Genomic DNA, 17,722 nt, shown 5'->3' with positions numbered 1-17,722 from the left:
CACAACTTCCTTTTCAAAAGCTTGTACAATACACGTGCTAAGATACCACACTACTGTTATACTGGGACCAGCTTCTACATGGCTGCCAGACTGCTCAGGATCTGGCCTTTTTTAATTCCTTCATGCAGCCTCCACTGTTTTTGTTGCATTTTCTAAGTGAGCTCAAAGCCTATTCTCTTCTGAGTCCTTCAGCATAACCCTCAGCAAGGCAAATACAAAGTTAAACAAATCCCAAAATATTCAGCAGGACTTAGACACCTCCACAGCAGTCCAACAGAGGAAGGAAGAGGGAAGGAAGGACAGGACTTTTAAACAACTTCTTCTTTTTCACAAGCTCTTCCTCCAAGAGCTCTTGCAAGACAGCATTGTAAAGTGAGAAGCTGCAGAATCAGGCTTCAGTTTGATGAAATCAATTCACTGCACAGGATTTTCATTCACAGCATTTAGTATTAAGGCGGGTAGTTTGAAAAGCTTTTTTAAAAGTGCCTTTTTTTTTTCTCCTGGTAGTTATATGGAAAAGACACTATAGAACAGACCTGATCTCAACTCCTCTAGGACAGCTCCTCCATAAAAGTGTGGACTGACAGAGATTGTGAGATGTCTGTTTTGTAATAGAGACAACTGCCAGGATTAAATATTATTTATTAGTAATATTAATATTAATAATATTAACATTGATCTTTTATGATAATTAAATATTAATAATAGACTATTAATAATGTTAATATTATTTATTAGCAATATTAAACTACACTGTTCCATGGATCAAATCCTATAGAGGCACCTACTGGGGAAGTATGTCTGCTGAAGTTCTGTCACTAGGTTCCTCTTATATTTAACAACAGTAGCAGTTCAAATCCCAAGAAATTCAGCACATCCTTCCATCTTTCATTATAAATTTGAGATAAAGATGTGAGACTTTTTCTGAATATGGCTTCATTTCTGAGGTAGAGTTTTGGAATACAGACACGGAGATATAACTTCATTAAAAACTGGGTTTAAATCTTTTGGCTTCACTTTTATAGAGGAGGTGTCTGTAATTGCAGCTGTACTTAGTCTGTCTGCAGTAACTGTTAGCTATTCTAATTAATGATGATCCAGGCCCTTTTAAACTCTGTAACCTCTGACATTAAAAGCTGCCAGTAAAATTTAAGATATTTATGCAGGTAACAGAAATTGCATCTTGGACTGCATATGTTGGCTTTATAAACACAGGTTATCAAGCAGTAAAAGCTGACATTACATACTGAGGTAACTCAGCTGACTGCTTAAACCTTGTACCCCACAGATTAAGATTAAGTAAAGACTTGTACCCAGTTTAGGTTGAGCCCTTCTGTTGTCAAAAAAAGTTATTTCATTTTTTATCAATAGTGAAGATTTACATCCAAGACTCACAGTCTTATATTCATGCAAGTTATTTAGTTTTGATTCTGGATCTTACAGCAGACTTGTTCTTGGTATTCATGCTGACAGCTGTTTTCCTATTAGACCTATATACTATCTGAATGCAGCAAAGTTTGCTCTATTTGGAAAATCACGTACAGAGGGAAACAAAGGCCAACTTTCTCTTCTTTCACATTGCATGACATCACTTCCATACAATCATTTCTCTCCATACACCCACATTTTTCATTTAAGAACCAAAATTATTACTACAATTTGGCACATGATGCTGCACAGTCCTGGGCTCTGGGAAAAACAGAGTTAATTTTTAAAGCCCAAAGTCCAAACTTGCACAAGCCGCAGCTCATCCCTTGGCTCTGAATGTGTCTTTCTAACTCTAGGAGAAGGCAGAGGAAACCTTCCTGAGCAGCATCCCTAACACATGGCAGCACTGCTGCATGCAGCATGATTTCCGCATTTTTTAGATGCTGCTGGCTCTGAGCCAGGTCTCCCTTTACACAACATATCCTGTAGCACAGAGGGGTTAGTATGTCGTGGAACACACCTTCAGCCTAAAACTACTCATCTACACAGCCCTCACCTGCAAATTCTGCAGGGGGCCAGGAAAAAATGATGCAGTCTAGACATCTGACTAGACCACTGCCATTTCCTTCTCATCACACAGATTCTCCACCCCAAGAAAAGATCACAGCAGGGTTTAGAGGAAAGTGAACACTGTAACTGTTCAGTACAGCTACTAAAAAATTATCAGCAAGATGCTCACACACACAGATCCTGGAGGCATACGCAAGCATGCAGTCCCACATCTGTTTCAAACAAATGGTATTTTCGTAATCTTTTATATGAATCCCAGCATGTAATTGTAAGCAGGCAGTTTTCCAAAATACAGTTGTGTTGTACAAGTGAGAAAGCAAATAATAGATGCTATGTACTACACAAAGAACTATCACAGTGTCATTCTTCTCTAGAGACCTTTCTAGTGAAAGAATGATTTTAGGTTTTATGCTGCTCCAGGGTGGCAAGTCAAGCAAGGAGGCTGGATGTGGCAATCAAAATGAAATTGAAATTTGTCTCTGAGAACAAGACTTTCCAGAAGCAATGTCATGAGGAGAGGACATGGGCATTAGAAAGTCAAATATCAGCCCTCATCAGAAACCATAAGATGAGCTTTAGGAGCATTACCTGCCATGTCCACGAAAATAAAGGAATTAGTCACTACATCATAAAGGATGAAATTATTACAATTAGTGAACACTGAAGGCAAGACATTCACACAGCCTTAATCCAAGTCTTGCCCCAGCACATATAAGGCTCAGCAGAAGCCTGGCATGTTTCCAGAAGGTCTGAAAACACCACTGTGCTTCAGAACATATTGCTGGGGAGAATCGTTTGACTAAATGCCTCTGCAGCAAAACCACCGACACCTACGAGGTTATGCAAGCAGCTCAGTGTTTGTCCTATGATACTGCTAGAGCAATGCTCAGAGAAATTCAAGTGTGAGCCATAAACCATCAGGTTATGTATTCAATTATATCCAAATCTGCCTGTACTGCAACAGATGAAGTAAAAAGTTTGAAGTCTGCCATGAAACAGAGATGTTTGAAAAAGAGCAGTGTAAGTGCATCTTGGTTAAAGATTTTGGTAGAAAAAGAAGGGAAGAAATTGGTTTCTGTTAGTCCCAGACCAAATGTTCCTGTTCAAATCCTATCATATCACTAATAAAGCAGATGAGTAGTTATCCACAGAGGTTTCTATTCCCTTATTGTTTTTTTAAACTCAATTCCATGACTCATTTACACAGGCCAGGAACATGTAGTTCATGTTCTTGTTCCCATTTCTCTCATATTTCTGTTTATATTTTCATCTCCTTTCTTACAGTTAAAACAACCTTGATTGAAGAGATTACATGACAGCAAAGCTCTAAACCACCTCTAAGATCAGCTCTAAACTACCATCTTAATTTACAGCTCTGCTGTGGAGCAACATTTGGTCACAGCAACAGCATTCTTGAGCAGAGTGCATCCAAGCTTCATCACCCTTGGCCCATTTTCAAGCAGCGGAGCAGAATGCTGTCAGCCTTCATATCACTTGTGGACTGTGATTCCCCAGAGAAACAGCAGCAGGAGGGGAGACGTCCTTCCTCCCCTCACTCTCCTGGAACACACATCTTGGGCACTAATTGACCTTTTGAAATAAGCATTCATGATAACCAGCATTTTCATAACCTTAGCCTTAAAGCCCTTCTTTCAAAAGTAGCTTTTTATTTCTGAGTGCTCAATCTGAGCTTGCTCTCATGGGTGCCTATTGCCAAGGGTTCTCTAAGGAATATACGGATACAGGGGCTGAGTGGCCCTTTGGTGCTCCCACCCCATCTCTTTCAAGATCGGCATCCAAAAATCAAGATAAATGAACTTGAGTGAATGACTGTTCAAAACAGGAGTCTATGCAACTTTCCCATGGCCAAGGAGATTGTCAGTGGAAAAAATTAATTGTTATTACTTCCCAGATTTGCACATATTCCCCTGACTGTTCTACCTCTAAACCACAATAATTTTTCAGAGTGTATTCACTATCACAAACACTAATGCACACTTTTCCAGGAACAATTGTGCTATCATTGCAGTAGTTTGAGAATGGGAAGAAATTACATATATGAGAAATTAGCATACCTTGCTATGCTATCTTCCCACAAGGTGAAACTGCAGTAGTGAGGGATTCTGTTATGGGACAGAACAATAAAAGGGAGAAAAAAAGGCTATGATGCCTCTTTACCCAAAAATGTATGGAGAATCCTTTAGGTTGATCATTTGAGTTTGCAGAGAGAGGAGAGGGAAAGGAACTTATCTCTCTTTCAATTTTCTACTTGGGGTTTTGCTGTAAGCTTTGGCTGCTGCTACATTACTTGTCAGGTTGAGCCCCTGAACCACAGAAATTAATCCCAGAACAAACTATTTTGGCTTGTGAGGTGGTGTGAACACAGGATGCTAGATGACAATAGGCCACAGAAAAGGTCAAAAAACCCAATGGGGGAAGCAATGCACATGTTGAGTGCTGTGAGAGTCATGCTGAGTAGCTGCACGGATAACTGAGTTTGGGGAATTTCTCAGCTCTGCTCATTGCTCTTGGGGTTTGCAATACTGCAGATAGCAAAGAGAGGGGGAGGGGAAGGGGCTGGGCAGCACAGATGTATGGCAAGGAAGTAAATCTCAAATGTAAGGGCTCTGTGTCAGCAGTGTTGGATCTGCACTACTAGTTAGGGTGCTGCAGGGAAGTAACTTTGTTCTTGTGCCTTTTGCATAGGAGGTCTGGGAGCAAATGGGGATACCCCACAGCAACATGAAAAAAAAGAAGTATGCATATAGCTGTGTGACTAATGCCCCTTAGTGCCTGGGACAAACCTTTCTGAGCCATACACAAGTCTTTGCCAACTCTTTCATGCAGACCAAGCTAGAGGCAATCTAAAGTGATGGGGCACATTGAGCTGTGTGAATTTTAGTTCATACTACAGCAACAAACTTAATCTTTTTCAAACCAGAACTCCCAAAACACAAGCAAATCATTGAATTAACAACAACTTGTATGAATATGTAATTTTGCATTGCTCTAACCTCCACTCCGTCAATTGCCAAAACGTTGTATTGGTCGTCCTGTAAAACTGCAACATCTACCCTTCAGGGGAGCTTACCAAGCTGGCTTCTGCAGTGTACTGGAGTGTACACCTCCTTATGTGGGAACGCCTTCCTCCTTTCCCTGCGTGGAGAGGAGGTATGTATGGGTACTGGTTACATTTCTGTGAGATTACCCTTTCACACCTCTGATGACTGGGATCCCGAGAGGGCGGGAGTACCTATCAGATATGGTAACGCTCTAGCCCGGCAAAGGCTTACGTTGTATATTAATGTTATAAACCTACTATTTGTCTGAGAGAATCATAGCCCATGGCAGCGCTCGGGCCCTGACCTGGCAGGGGCTAAGAAGGTGGGATGCAAGCAGTCATTTCCCAAGGGGCCACCAGCCAAACCCCACCTGCTCCCCTGGGCAGCCCTTTGCTGGCTGCAGCCTGCATGGGGTCCATTGGCAGAGAGAGAAGAGCCAACATGGACATCCTGGAAAAGAGGGTTCAGGAGTCAAAGGGCCACAGAAAGACAGATTATCTGTAGCCAGCCAACAGTAATGCAAAATCAAGTAATATCAGGAATATGTCTTGAATCATCTGCTTCCCCAACCATTTTGGTACATCCCAGGGGGACAACTACCAACAGGCCTCCACTCCCATACACAGAAGCTGGCACATATCTTTTCCCAAGCATGCACGTGCTGACTATTTTATTTTTCCCCTCCTATGTTATAGCCCAATGATTAAGACTAGAATTGAAACCCTGTCTCCCTGGAGAGAATTTTATCACAGGTTTTGCACTTCAGGGCACCTCAGCCACGAAAGTGTAGAAGAGCAGGAGGTGAGGGCTGGGGAAAGTCAGGGCACCTCCGTGCTGGAGAGACTCCCACCTGCAGAAGAGAGCGCAGGCAGCAGCAACTCTTGCATAGCACGGCTGTGGCCTGCTGGCTGGCCCTGGTAGTGCAGAGAGGAGTTTGGATCCCAGCTCTGGCTCTGGGGGTTTTCCCTGTATTTCACACTGCACAATCATTACCTATATAATTCCTGATCAAATCCTAATTAAGAAAGTTTTCTCCTGGTGGATTTTGAGCATAACAGATTGGACAACACGCAGTTTAAGGGGCTGAAGTTTTGCCCATAGGCGGACTGGAGGTGGTTTTATCTTTTTGTTGAGCCTCCCTTTGTCTCTAAGCATCAGTTTGCCTATCCATCAAACATTAATCATTACTCTTAATTTGTATCAAGTACTATGATAACAATATCTGTTCTATGAATGAACTATTAAATGTACAAGTGAAATCCAAGGTATCTAGATTCTTTATCTGACATATAAAACAGACCGAGAAAGGATGGTGGAAGCAACAAAATAGCTGCTCAGCAGAGCCACACCTGGCAAACACAAGAAAGATTTTTATTAACTCCCTATTTGTTTTGCAACTCCCCGGACAAGGGAGAAAACACACTGGTATGGGGGATGGACCTGATGCTCCGCGCGGCTCAAGGTGTTTAAAGCAGCTCTCGGTGCCGTTCTCGGCTCTCCAGCACCCCCAGCTGGGCTTCGGCAGGGCAAGCGCCCTCCTGACTATTCTGTCGCTCACAACAGGCTCAATTAGTTGGGGGCACTAAAGACTGAAACGTTGCTTTGCTCCTATTGAAGCCTTTGACAGTCGGGTTTTGGTGGAAATCCAGAGGGGCCTCCCCCCCGAATATTGGCCTCTGCATAACATTATCCTTTTGAGCGCTGATTAAGTAGATGGATTTGTTTTGAAGACAATTGTCACTGAGCTGATCACTATTTCCAGCGCAGGGTTGTTAATCCTGAGCCTAGGCAGGGCACTGTGTGTTAAAACAATTTTCCTTTGATGACTCTTTTACCAGGATGGCTAGCGCTCAGCTCATGGGATGGTGTGTTCCTGTACAGGGCTTGATCCCATACCATAGCTTGATTCCAAGTCAATAAAAGGCTCAACAGTAACTGGAAAGCAATCACCAAGTTACTATCATGGGTTCGTCCCATAACAAACTTCCAGGATGAGGTCATGGCACACTGAGCAAGTGGGTGCTCCCTGTTCATTTCCCTGGCTTTTTTCCCCATGGCATTTGCAGGTGCACAGAGTGACCTGTCAGATGTTTCAGACTGGTACTCTGGCATGTGAGAGGAACCTGTAAAAATTCCTTTGGAAAGAATATCTAAAACTAGTTGCTTCTGAAATACATAATGTCACACATGTCACTGGACTCACCAGAGGCAGCCCCTTATGTATGTTCTGCTGCCTCTCTGTGCTTGATCACCTGTATAGGATTGTTTTCCCCACCATAACAGGCTTCAGGCAGCAGCTGGGCTTCTTTCCAGCATTGCTTTTCAAATCTAAAGAAGCATCAGCTTGAATATGAAAACAGAATGCCAGCATGATGGATGGTCTTTTCTCCATAATAGACAAATGTAAATCTTACATTAGGGATAGAAAGCAATTTTGATGTGCAATGACTATTGAAACAGGTCCCACAAGTTTTTGTTTCATCTAAGGGAAGAATTATTGGCATAGAAAATCTGCTTAGTCCCTTCTTCACCTGTCTCCTGAAAAAGCTCAAAATCTTTAAAACTGTATTTCAAACTTGTTCAAAGTCAGATAGGTAGAGCTGTAGAATATCAGCAGATTTTAAAATACTTTCTCAGAAAACTATGCTCAGATGTATTCAAGTTTTTTTTATATCATTGCCATTCTCAGTTCAAATACTCCATAAAGTACCTTGCCCTGAAATTAAACTGCTTATTCATTGCCTCTTTAAGTACCAGTTAATATTATTTTCACTCCATATTTACAGTAACTATTCCACAAGTATTTGAGGGAGAGTGCAGACACTTCTTATTGCCTTTTGCTATCACAAATGGGGCAAAGAAAGACACTCACATTTAGCAAAGAGTCTCATTGTTCAGATGCAAAGACAAATCCTAGATATGCTGTGCTTTACAGACAAAGACTGAATTCATAGCCAGATTTGAAACTTTAGCCTCTCATCAAAAGAGCATTTCAGGCCAGACTCCTCAGTCAAAAATTACAGAAGGGATTACAAATTTGAAAGTAACAAATTTGTATTTGACTGAACTAGTCCTCTTACACCTGATCTGCTAGCAGAAGCTGCAATTCCATTTCAAACGGATAAAAGCCTTAGATATATATTTAATTTATACACTTTCATAAATATTTAACATCACAAAGTTTAAAAATAAGCTAAACAACTGATAAGTGATGTTTTCTGGGACACTATCCCTGTTCTGGGACACTATCCCTGGTTTGCTTTTGATTAAGAGACTGTATTACAGACTTAACCCCAGAGGTTACCATTTTCAATTTCTGTTACTTATTACCATACAGACAGACTGAGAAGAAAACAGGTCACAGTGAGAGGCTGTTAGTCCCACAGTCCTCCTACTTCCTTCCTTCCTTCCTGTTGCACAAGCCCATCAGCCTTTCTGTCTAAGGAGAAAGATCAATACAAGAGTGATTGTCATCTTTATCACATGACAAAACAAGCCTACGAATTAGCTCCGGTGTTATTGTGGCACGTATGGGGAGAAAGACCTATCTTCTGTTGGGTATTATTTCTCAGTTTCTCCTTTTTTCTTCCTTTTCAGTGCAGAACCACAGTACTCACTGTTTAGAACTGTTCCCCTAGTCGCTATGTTCTCTGCAAAAGTCACGGAAAACTAATCTTAAATAGGAATTCTCTCACACTAACAATTTGTTAGCAACGTTTTTCCTTGCTATTTATTATCACTGGCAGCAAAGATTCTAAAAACATTTTGTTTGGGGCGGAATTTGCCTTAGGGATTAAGTGCTCGTCCTCGGCGGAGGCTTCACTTCTGCTGTAAAGGTAAACCCTCACCCTGGGCGCTAGAGGGCACAACAAATATCCTTTAGATGCACAGTATCTTAAAACATTGATATACTACTCCAGAGACGGAACCATATAAACAGTAAACTTCGTATCAATCCTAGGAAAAGGCATAAGAATAGTTAAAGTAGTTCCTGTGCGGTTATATTCTAATATATTTCATTTATCCTAATGAATTTCTTTTCTAATATGACCATCCCTTGCACTCTAACCCACAGTAAGCAATTTGTATGGAACAAAATGCACACATACACACACAAATACGATATTAGCATTTCCACACGGATTTATACAACAGCTATTGTGCATCACAACCTTGTGTGCTGTGTCATCTGATAAAGTGGGAGGGGAAAACTTTCATCTAATTCAATTGCTGAAGAAATCAATCAACCTAAGTGCTGCATGTGCTTGTACTTTACAGTGGCATCTGTAATGGCTTTGATTGTGTTTATGGCTCAACTCTTTGCTGCCTTGAAGCAACAAACCTGTCTGTTTCAGAGTGGTTTAGATGGAAGTGCTGAGCTCTCCTCTCCTGGATCCAATGACAGTGGGAATGGCTCAGAGCTGCACCAGGGCAGGTTTAGACTGGACATTAGGAAGCATTTCTTTACCAATCATTCAGTGTTGTTGTTTCCCTCTAATCCTCCCCAAGGGATTTATTAACAAGAACCTGGGTTACCCTCATCTTCTGCAGTAGGTCACTACAGCACTCATCTGCTATTGCATGTTAAAATTTTCAGCAATTCTTGACATAAAGACTGGAGCTTTCCTGTTCCAAGGTCATCCCAGTGCCTAAGTAATAAAACGATGCCCACTTCCTATCTTTTCCTTCACCAAAATATAAAGTATTTTTCTGCAGTGAAACAGCTTTAACAAGAACTGATCATGTACCCACTCCAGAATAAACAACTTGCAGTGTGATTTGGGGGTCGTTCTTTAAGAATGGGTGCTTGGTTTCTCTCAAGCTGAAGACAGAATTAAATCCAACTCATAAACTTTCTAAATAAATGGACCAATAAGCAAATACTGCAGCAATTAAAAAAAAAAAAAAAGTATTTCCACCCTCCTCTGCTATGTGTCCAATGCCTGCCCCAAGAAAAGCAATAGAAAATCAAGTTTCCTGATTAGATTTTCAGAGAATAAAAGTTACTCATCTTCTTTAGATGGTTTGGGGCTACAAATCAAGAGTAAAAGTATTTTGGATACCAGTAGGGAAGTGTACCCATAATATATCTGAAGAATAGTATTTAAGCTACAAACCTGTGCCAAATTCCTCCAATAGGTAAGTCGTTCATAGAGCAGAAGGGTTGTTTCTAACCTCTATGAGAACTAAGACCAGCACAGTGTTCTGAATGCTGCTCAAGAGGTTAAACAAGTGAAAGTTATTTTCAGTCTTTGTGAACCATAAGAGATGCTTACAGGAGACAAACCAACCAGATTGGCCTCACTTTTAAAATAAAGGGCTTTGAGCTGACTATCACCACACAGGAGTAAAATCTTCTAATTATGACAGATAATTTCACACACTCATCAGCTCAACACTCCATAGCAGTCAAAAAAGCACAAATTTTACATCAGGAATTAGAAGGACCATGGAGCAGAAAATCATCAGACTACTGGGTATATGTAAGGCATGTCCACAGTGTGAAAACTATGTGTAGAGATGGTTCCTTCACTTCAAGAAATGATACAGCAAAACTGGAAAGGGGCAGAGAAGAGCACTGGGAAGGATTAAAAGTACAGAAGGGCTTCTAAAAACAAATCGCCACCGAAGAACAGTCCAGGAGAAAGGTGGTTCAGCCGGCACATGCTGCAGGTCCACAAAATCACCAGCAGACAGGGGAGAAGAGCACGGATTGACGCTTCACTGCCACTCACAGTGCAAGAGCTGCAACTGTGGGGTATCAAACGAAACCAGATGAAAAAAGCCGGAGCCGTGGCTGCGGGCGGCGCCGATCCTCATCCCGCCCCGCGCTGGCGCTGCCCTAGGGCCGGCCCGGCCGCGTCGCCGAGGAGTCAGACTCGATGATCCTTCTGGGTCGCTTCCAGCCCAGGATATTCAGTGATTTTGTGAAGGGTCTCTCCCAGCCCCGCCGCAGGTGTGCTGCGGGCCCCGAGGAGCAGGTAAGGGCAGCCGGGCTGGCGCTGGGGCCGGAGCGCCGGGGCCGTTCTGGAGGCACTTTCCAGAGGGCAGCACGGGACCCGGAGCGGCGCCATGCACCCGGCGATTCCTCTCGGACCTGTTCCAGATGTTTCTCACCAGCGAATCTCTCACTTGAGTTCTCAGGCAGCACCAGATTATCAAGAGTGAAGCTCCCCAGCGCTCCCCAGCAATGGCAGGTAAGAGCAAATCCGGGTGAAAATGCTGCTCGCTCCAGCCCTGGACGCTGGGTGCCTCAGGGATGGGGCCTCTCTGCCGTGTTTAGTTGGGACGCTGAGGTCTTACTTTTCCAAACGACTGAAATTACTTCAGTAAGTGATGCCTTGGAAAACTCCAGTCTCTCCAAACACTCTGCCCAAGTGCCCTCAGCTCTACCAAAAGGGAAAAAATTTGGCAGCTTTGCAGAATCAAACTGAGCACCTTGGGGAGCTTGTCCATCTCCAGGCACTCCCTAGGGCTGCCTGTTTGCTAGGAGCTGATAGGAAGAGCAAAGAGGCAACCGATCCTTATATTCCAGAATAACATATAGAAAGGAGTTTAAAAAGGTTGTACACATGTTGAATTTATGATAGCATTTGACCTGAAAGTTTTAATTGTCTTTTTTTGCAGAACTCTTGTTTCATGGACACTGTGCACCCACGTGAAATAGTTACCTCTTATTATTTAGGTTAAAAATGAGCTGTTTTTTCATCAAATATTGAGTTCGGATTCTACTGTTTTCCATTGACACTGTAAACTTGCCTGTCACCTGGCAGGTGTTGCTCCTGGCTGAAGCTGTGTCCCAGAGAAACTGACCTCATGAGATACCTGAATTTTTGCCTTGGAAGTCAGGAAATAGGAGCTGCATGTTTTGCAAACCTCGTCCCTTGTCCCAATAATCCCTATAAATTTGGTTCTCTGGTTATCTATAAACAACTGCAATGGCATAGAAAATATTTCCTTTTTCCTTGTTGACTCAAGAGAAGGGGCTGTGTTGTGCTGATGTAGGGCAGCGTGACCTGCTATGGAACACCCCGTCTGTCCACTGAGTTCCACCTAGGAAAGCCCAGTGTAGCACAGAATTGCTGGGCTGGGCACATGCAGCAGTCAGTGCCTCAGGAGTCACTCAGTGCTGCTGAGCAGGAGTCAAATGCTGCCACTGTCACTCTGCTTTCACTGCTTCTGTGTCCTTGGGAAAAGACACTACAGAAAGAGTGAGGAATGAGCCCAAGCTCTACAAACTGTTCTGCACTTGCCTCCTAGAATCCAAATGGTCTCCTGGATCTCTTTCTGCCTCCAGGGAAAAAAGTCCTGATAGTCTATGCACATCAAGAGCCCAAGTCCTTCAATGGATCTTTGCTGAAGATTGCTGTGGAAGAGCTGACCAAGCAGGGCTGCAGCGTCACCGTGTCGGATTTATACGCCATGCAGTTTGAGCCCAGAGCAACAAGGAATGACATTGTTGGTAAGCCCAGCCAAAATATGCCTCTCTCAAAAAGCAGTGACTTGTAAGACCCCCTTCAGGTGTCAGAAGGCTGAAAAAAGTCTCCCTGAAATCTTCCCTATGCTGAACAACCCCAACTCTCAGTCGGTCTTGATAGGAGAGGTGCTCCAGCCATCAGATCCTCAAGAGATTAATAAGAAACAAAATTCATTAATAGGAAACTTATTCATAACCAGACATCTGCATTGCTGAAGGTCCACTCCTGAACATGAACTTTGTATCTCAGTGAGATTACAGACAGGAAAAAACACGTTAGCACGTGTCCATAATCAGCCTCTAAAGACCATTTCTCATGGAGAGGAAATGCCTTCAGATGCCCTTCTGGGACTTGCTACAGTTTGGTTCACGAGGCTACAACTGCCCCTGTCTTCTGCTAGAGACTGATGATCTGCTCGTGGAGTCAGTAGAGCTGGCCAATACTGGTTCCCCATCCCTTGGTGAATTTCCCAGTTACAGAGGCAGGAAAGCACCTCCACAGTGCTTACAACTGCAGGATGGCCTCAGTGAGCCCTAAGGCAGAGGCAGAACAATTCACAACATTCTCTTAAATCTTCCACCTGCATCCCCAGAGTCCTGAGGCAAACCTAGGTCCTCATATTGCACTTCCTGTGTCACTACAGCAAGGTGCAGCTTTAGAACGCTGAGATCCTACGTTCCTCTCATTTTTGAAATCAAGCAACCATCAGCTGGGTTGATGATGAATATCATCCAACAAAGACAAGAAAGTAGGAAAAATGGAAAGCAGTAACTCAGTTTAGAACTATGAATGGCAGCCTGCATTCAACTCTTATCTGGCACTGATACTGCACAGGGGGCAAGGAATGACTGTTCAATTCTACCCACAGGTCACCTGCACAACTCAGAAGCGTTCAATTATGGTGTGGAAACCTGGGAGGCTTACAAGAGAGGAGAGTTGTCCAAAGACCTGGTTGAAGAGCAGAAGAAAGTGCAGGAAGCAGACCTGCTGATTTTTCAGGTCATTATTTTAAACAGAATTCAGTTGTGATGTTGACTTTAGGTAAATGGTACAGTAAAAACTACAGAGCAGTAGTACAATGATCTGGGTCATTACTACAGCAAATCCACTAATTGAGTAGCACAATGATGCAGGTTGAAACAACAGCAACCCCGGGAACTCTCCAACACTGGGCCAAACTTCCTGATGGATGCACAAAGACATATGTGACCCTGGATGTCAGACAGGCTGGCAGGAAGCAGAGGAAGGATTATTTCCTTGTCAAGGAGCTGGGGATAGCCAGTGAAGTCAGGGAATTGGGCTTTCCCTAGCAGACTGTTCTCATTTGTTGCTGAGTTGCAGAAACATTACTGGGAATTGATAACGGAGCTTTACAGCCCATCTCTATTCTCCACTATGCCAGCTCTGTCCCCAGTGTCTACAGATCCCAAAGTACTGTGAAGGGAAGTAGTAGCCTTACCTTTCTTTGTGTCCCTGTTGGCCTTAGACATGGCTTGGTGGCATCATGTTGGCAGGGTTTGAAAAAAAGTCTTTCCTATGATACCCTGGCATTTGTCAGCAGACTGTCAGATCAGAACTGATCACCAGATGTCAATCCTGCTAATAACATATTCGTTTCTGTTGCATTTCAGCCATAGGAGACATGACTCTGTACAGTCTTAAATCTGAATAAAATGGCACCCTCCAATTAATCATATTCCAACTTTATTCTGGATGGAAGCCCTCACATACACCACAATGTTGGTGTGCTGTAGATGCTCGGGTCTGGCCCTATGCTTTACCACAAACAGAAAGCACTTCAGCTTCTTTTGCCAGGCGCTGTTACTACCTCTACTGACAGAGAGCTGGAGAAGGTACATACAGGATCTGAGGACAGGATTTGTCCTACAAACCCAGCCTAAGGGTGGCCCAGACTCCCTGTGCTAACCAGGTCATTTTCTCTTTGCCTAGTTTCCCTTGTTTTGGTTCAACATGCCTGCAATCCTGAAGGGCTGGATGGACAGAGTCTTGGTCCAAGGCTTTGCTTATGATTTGTCAAAGGTTTATGATGGTGGTTTGCTCCAGGTATGTTTTTGGAATTGTTTTATTAAGATCAAGGCTTGCACCATGTTCTATGGGGCCTTGTTCACTCTTTGCCATTGTAGTTGTTTAGAGCTCTCGCTTTTCACTGCTCTGAAATAATGCTTTGGTAACATGTTGATTGATTTTCTGGGTTTTTAACACTGTCTGGAGGGTAAGAAAATAAGGAGACTGTTGCATTTCCTAAAGATTTACACTATCTCCTAAAGACTGGCCTACTATGTGAGCTATATAATTTTTTAGGAGCATAAGAGTATCCTGTGGTAGCATACAGCTTGCAAACGGTTAAAATCAATCCATTTCCTATAACTACAGTCCTCCTGCGACTATAGCACTGCTCTTATCTGTAGTGACTGACACACTAGGTGTCAAAGTCCTGTTCTGGGATTAGATGTCAAAGGTTGGACTTGAACTATAAAACTTAATCAGAAATCTGAAATACCCAGAGTATGAGCCTCTGTCACAACTGTCTACTCTGAACCTTTTCCTCTCTGTAGCTTTTCATTTGGCATGAGCAGTATCTCATTGTCAATTCATACATTTTTAATTCCCCACAGCACTGAGAATCTACCTGAAAATTCTGGCCCACTATCTCTGATAGATCTTATTTGGTAACAAATGTGGTATCAAAAAACAATCAATATTAGTTTCACATTTATTTCACTGCATGTTAATCCCTGTTAGTTCAGATGTTCTTAACAATTTCAAACATTTCAGTTTCTTTAAATTTCAGAAATGGCTGCCTCACTGACATAAACAGGCATAATCCTCAGTGATCACAGCTGCAGATGGGTACAGGCTCAAGACATTTGGGATACCGCACTGGAAAAATGTTCGTTTGATTACAGTAGCTAAAACTGAGATGAGAGAAGCTGAGCACCTGGCTAATACCATAATCACAGAAGCAGAAGAAACATGGTGGTTAAGCAAGCCCAAGTTTGAAGGGAGACTTTAGCATAAAATTTCTGCAGAGAGGACAGGAATAGAGATTTTTCACAGTAACAGAGGGCTTTCCAGACACAGTTTTCCAAATGTTGCATAAGGAAGAAAAAGGATCAGCCCTCCTTCACACAAGGGTGTCAGACACATAATTTATTTTCTTTTTAACCCATCTCTGCCCAAAGCCCAAACACTCAGTCCATTGACGTAATTGTATGACATCAATCTTTGCCTCAGAACTGCCAGTCCTTGGAACATCTGGGGAGGAAGTGGACACCCCCTCCTCTAGAAATTAATGCTGTCCAGGTTCCCCCACATATCTTTGGAACTATTCAGCCACTCTTCTTTAAACATGTCCAACTCAAGCACTACTTTCCTAATTCTAGGACAAATTATCATTGTTTTCTTTCACTACGGGAGGAAGCAAAGAGAAATATGCAATCAGAGGCGATATTCGCTATCTCCTATGGCCCATGCAGGTATAATATATGAATATAAGGATACTGTTTGCTTTAACTTTTACTATTCCAGCTACTTATAAATAATTGTTTTATTGATTATTTTATACAAAACATAATAAGAAATAATTAAGTTGCCTGCTCCAAGCATCTGCAGGTTATAAACCGGACTCTAAAATCTTGAGATTACTTCAAAAGTCCATAGAGTTTTAAAGTTGTTTTGTCCCCCTTCCTCCAGCTTGCAATCTGGGGAAAGCTTCTGCTGTCAGCTTTTCCAGTGTCTCTGCTGTTACAGGATTTCCTTTAGCTTTAGCGTGCAGAATTTCTGTTCCCTGAGGTTATCCAATATGTGAAGGATGCCATAGTCTCATCCCCACTGCAGTTACCAGCTCCTTACCCCTGAGGAGCTGTCCAGCTGCACAACTCACAATTAGATGTGACAAAAACATGAAACACAACTCTAAATTCAGAAACACACAGAGAGAAAATGGCAAGCTGAACTTCCACAGGCACTAGCCTTCATGCAGGATCATATGGCTAAGCCAGAGGCAAAAGCTTAAAAACCAAACCAAAAGAAAAAAAAAAAAATCCAGGAAACCAACATGGAAGTAGATGTGAAACACACTGCAGTTCAGGAAAAAACTGAGGAGGTTCAAACAAAACAATGAACTTTAGACTGTCCCTTATCCCTGCAAATTGAACAGCGTACAGCATCCAAAGAGGACAGTCCTGTGTGTTTAACAGCAATTTTCTTCCCTTCTCCTGATAAATGCACAGGTTTAGAGAACCTGGCTGATATCGGATCAGAGAAACAGAACAGATCTGAATCTTCCATGCTCTTCATATGAAAGTAAGAGTAAATATTTCCTGAGGCTTTTTTTTTTTTTTTTTTTTTTTTTTAATCCAGCATGGAATCATGCACTTCTGTGGTGTCAAAGTCCTTGAACCTCACATCTGTTATGCTCCAGAGAATGTCTCTGAGGAGAAGAGGAAGAAGATGCTGGCTGCCTGGACCCAGCGTCTGAAGACTCTTTGGAAGGAAGAACCCATAGACTGCTCTCCTGAGTGGTATTTCAAGTAGTGTTCAGGTGCAAGACTACAAGATTTTTTTTTCTCCATTATTTTTGATGCTCTGTCTAAATACCTGAACACTAATCTCCTAATTCAAGCGCATTTTAAGAATCTTGAATACCACATCTAGCAGTTTAACTGACAACATAGCATTTATCTTCAGTGATTCCCAAGGGATTCCCTTCAAGGGTGGGTGCAAAACTCTTTGTGTTGTTCTCCTTGCTCACATAAACAGTGTCATCCTGCCTCCTTATGGTTGATAACACACGTGATATTTCATGGCAGATTATACCATTATACTGCTTGTCAAAGAGTGAAGTACATGGCCAAGTTTATTTTAATATTTTTTTTTTCCTTTACCAGGGAATATCTTGCCCATAACCAACTTTTCATTTTAAAGCCACTTGTCATTGGTTGTGAGAGCTTTTGCCTTGGAGCAACAAAACCAATCATGAGTAGTGTTGCAAAAGGATGTACCATTGCAAAGTGTCTTACACAGGTGGAAAGCCTTGTGGGCAGCCCCAGGCTTTTAGACATATTTACAAAGCAATGTTAAAGCCATAACAGATACCAGAAAAGTGAAAAAAAATGCAAATTTTGTATATTGGTATATGCATGAATTGCCTTCCTTTGTAGA

The 17,722-nt window shown here is 42.4% G+C and overlaps 1 protein-coding gene across 1 annotated transcript; it reads left to right on the top strand.

Moving 5' to 3' along the window:
* The first annotated feature begins 6,899 nt into the window (after nt 1–6,899).
* Nucleotides 6,900–17,658, top strand: LOC128786567 (ribosyldihydronicotinamide dehydrogenase [quinone]-like). The gene is made up of 8 exons (XM_053939911.1): nt 6,900–6,925; nt 11,006–11,041; nt 11,205–11,257; nt 12,358–12,522; nt 13,407–13,537; nt 14,489–14,602; nt 15,943–16,035; nt 16,922–17,658. The coding sequence occupies exons 1-8, from the start codon at nt 6,900–6,902 to the stop codon at nt 17,093–17,095; spliced, it is 792 nt and encodes a 263-aa protein (XP_053795886.1). The 3' UTR covers nt 17,096–17,658.
* The last annotated feature ends 64 nt before the right edge of the window (nt 17,659–17,722 follow it).

Source organism: Vidua chalybeata, chromosome 1 (genome assembly GCF_026979565.1).
Source record: "Vidua chalybeata isolate OUT-0048 chromosome 1, bVidCha1 merged haplotype, whole genome shotgun sequence".
In the NCBI taxonomy this organism is placed as follows: domain Eukaryota; kingdom Metazoa; phylum Chordata; class Aves; order Passeriformes; family Viduidae; genus Vidua; species Vidua chalybeata.
Note: the sequence above shows the minus strand (reverse complement) of the source record. Positions and strands in the feature narration are given on the sequence as shown.

Bases quoted from the DNA above. Each gene is read 5' to 3' on its own strand.
- LOC128786567 (XM_053939911.1), top strand. From the start codon at position 6,900: ATGGCTAGCGCTCAGCTCATGGGATG. The intron at 6,926-11,005 runs GTGTGTTCCTGT...GGTCTCTCCCAG, and splicing joins AGCGCTCAGCTCATGGGATG to CCCCGCCGCAGGTGTGCTGC. The intron at 16,036-16,921 runs GTATAATATATG...TTTTTAATCCAG, and splicing joins ATCTCCTATGGCCCATGCAG to CATGGAATCATGCACTTCTG.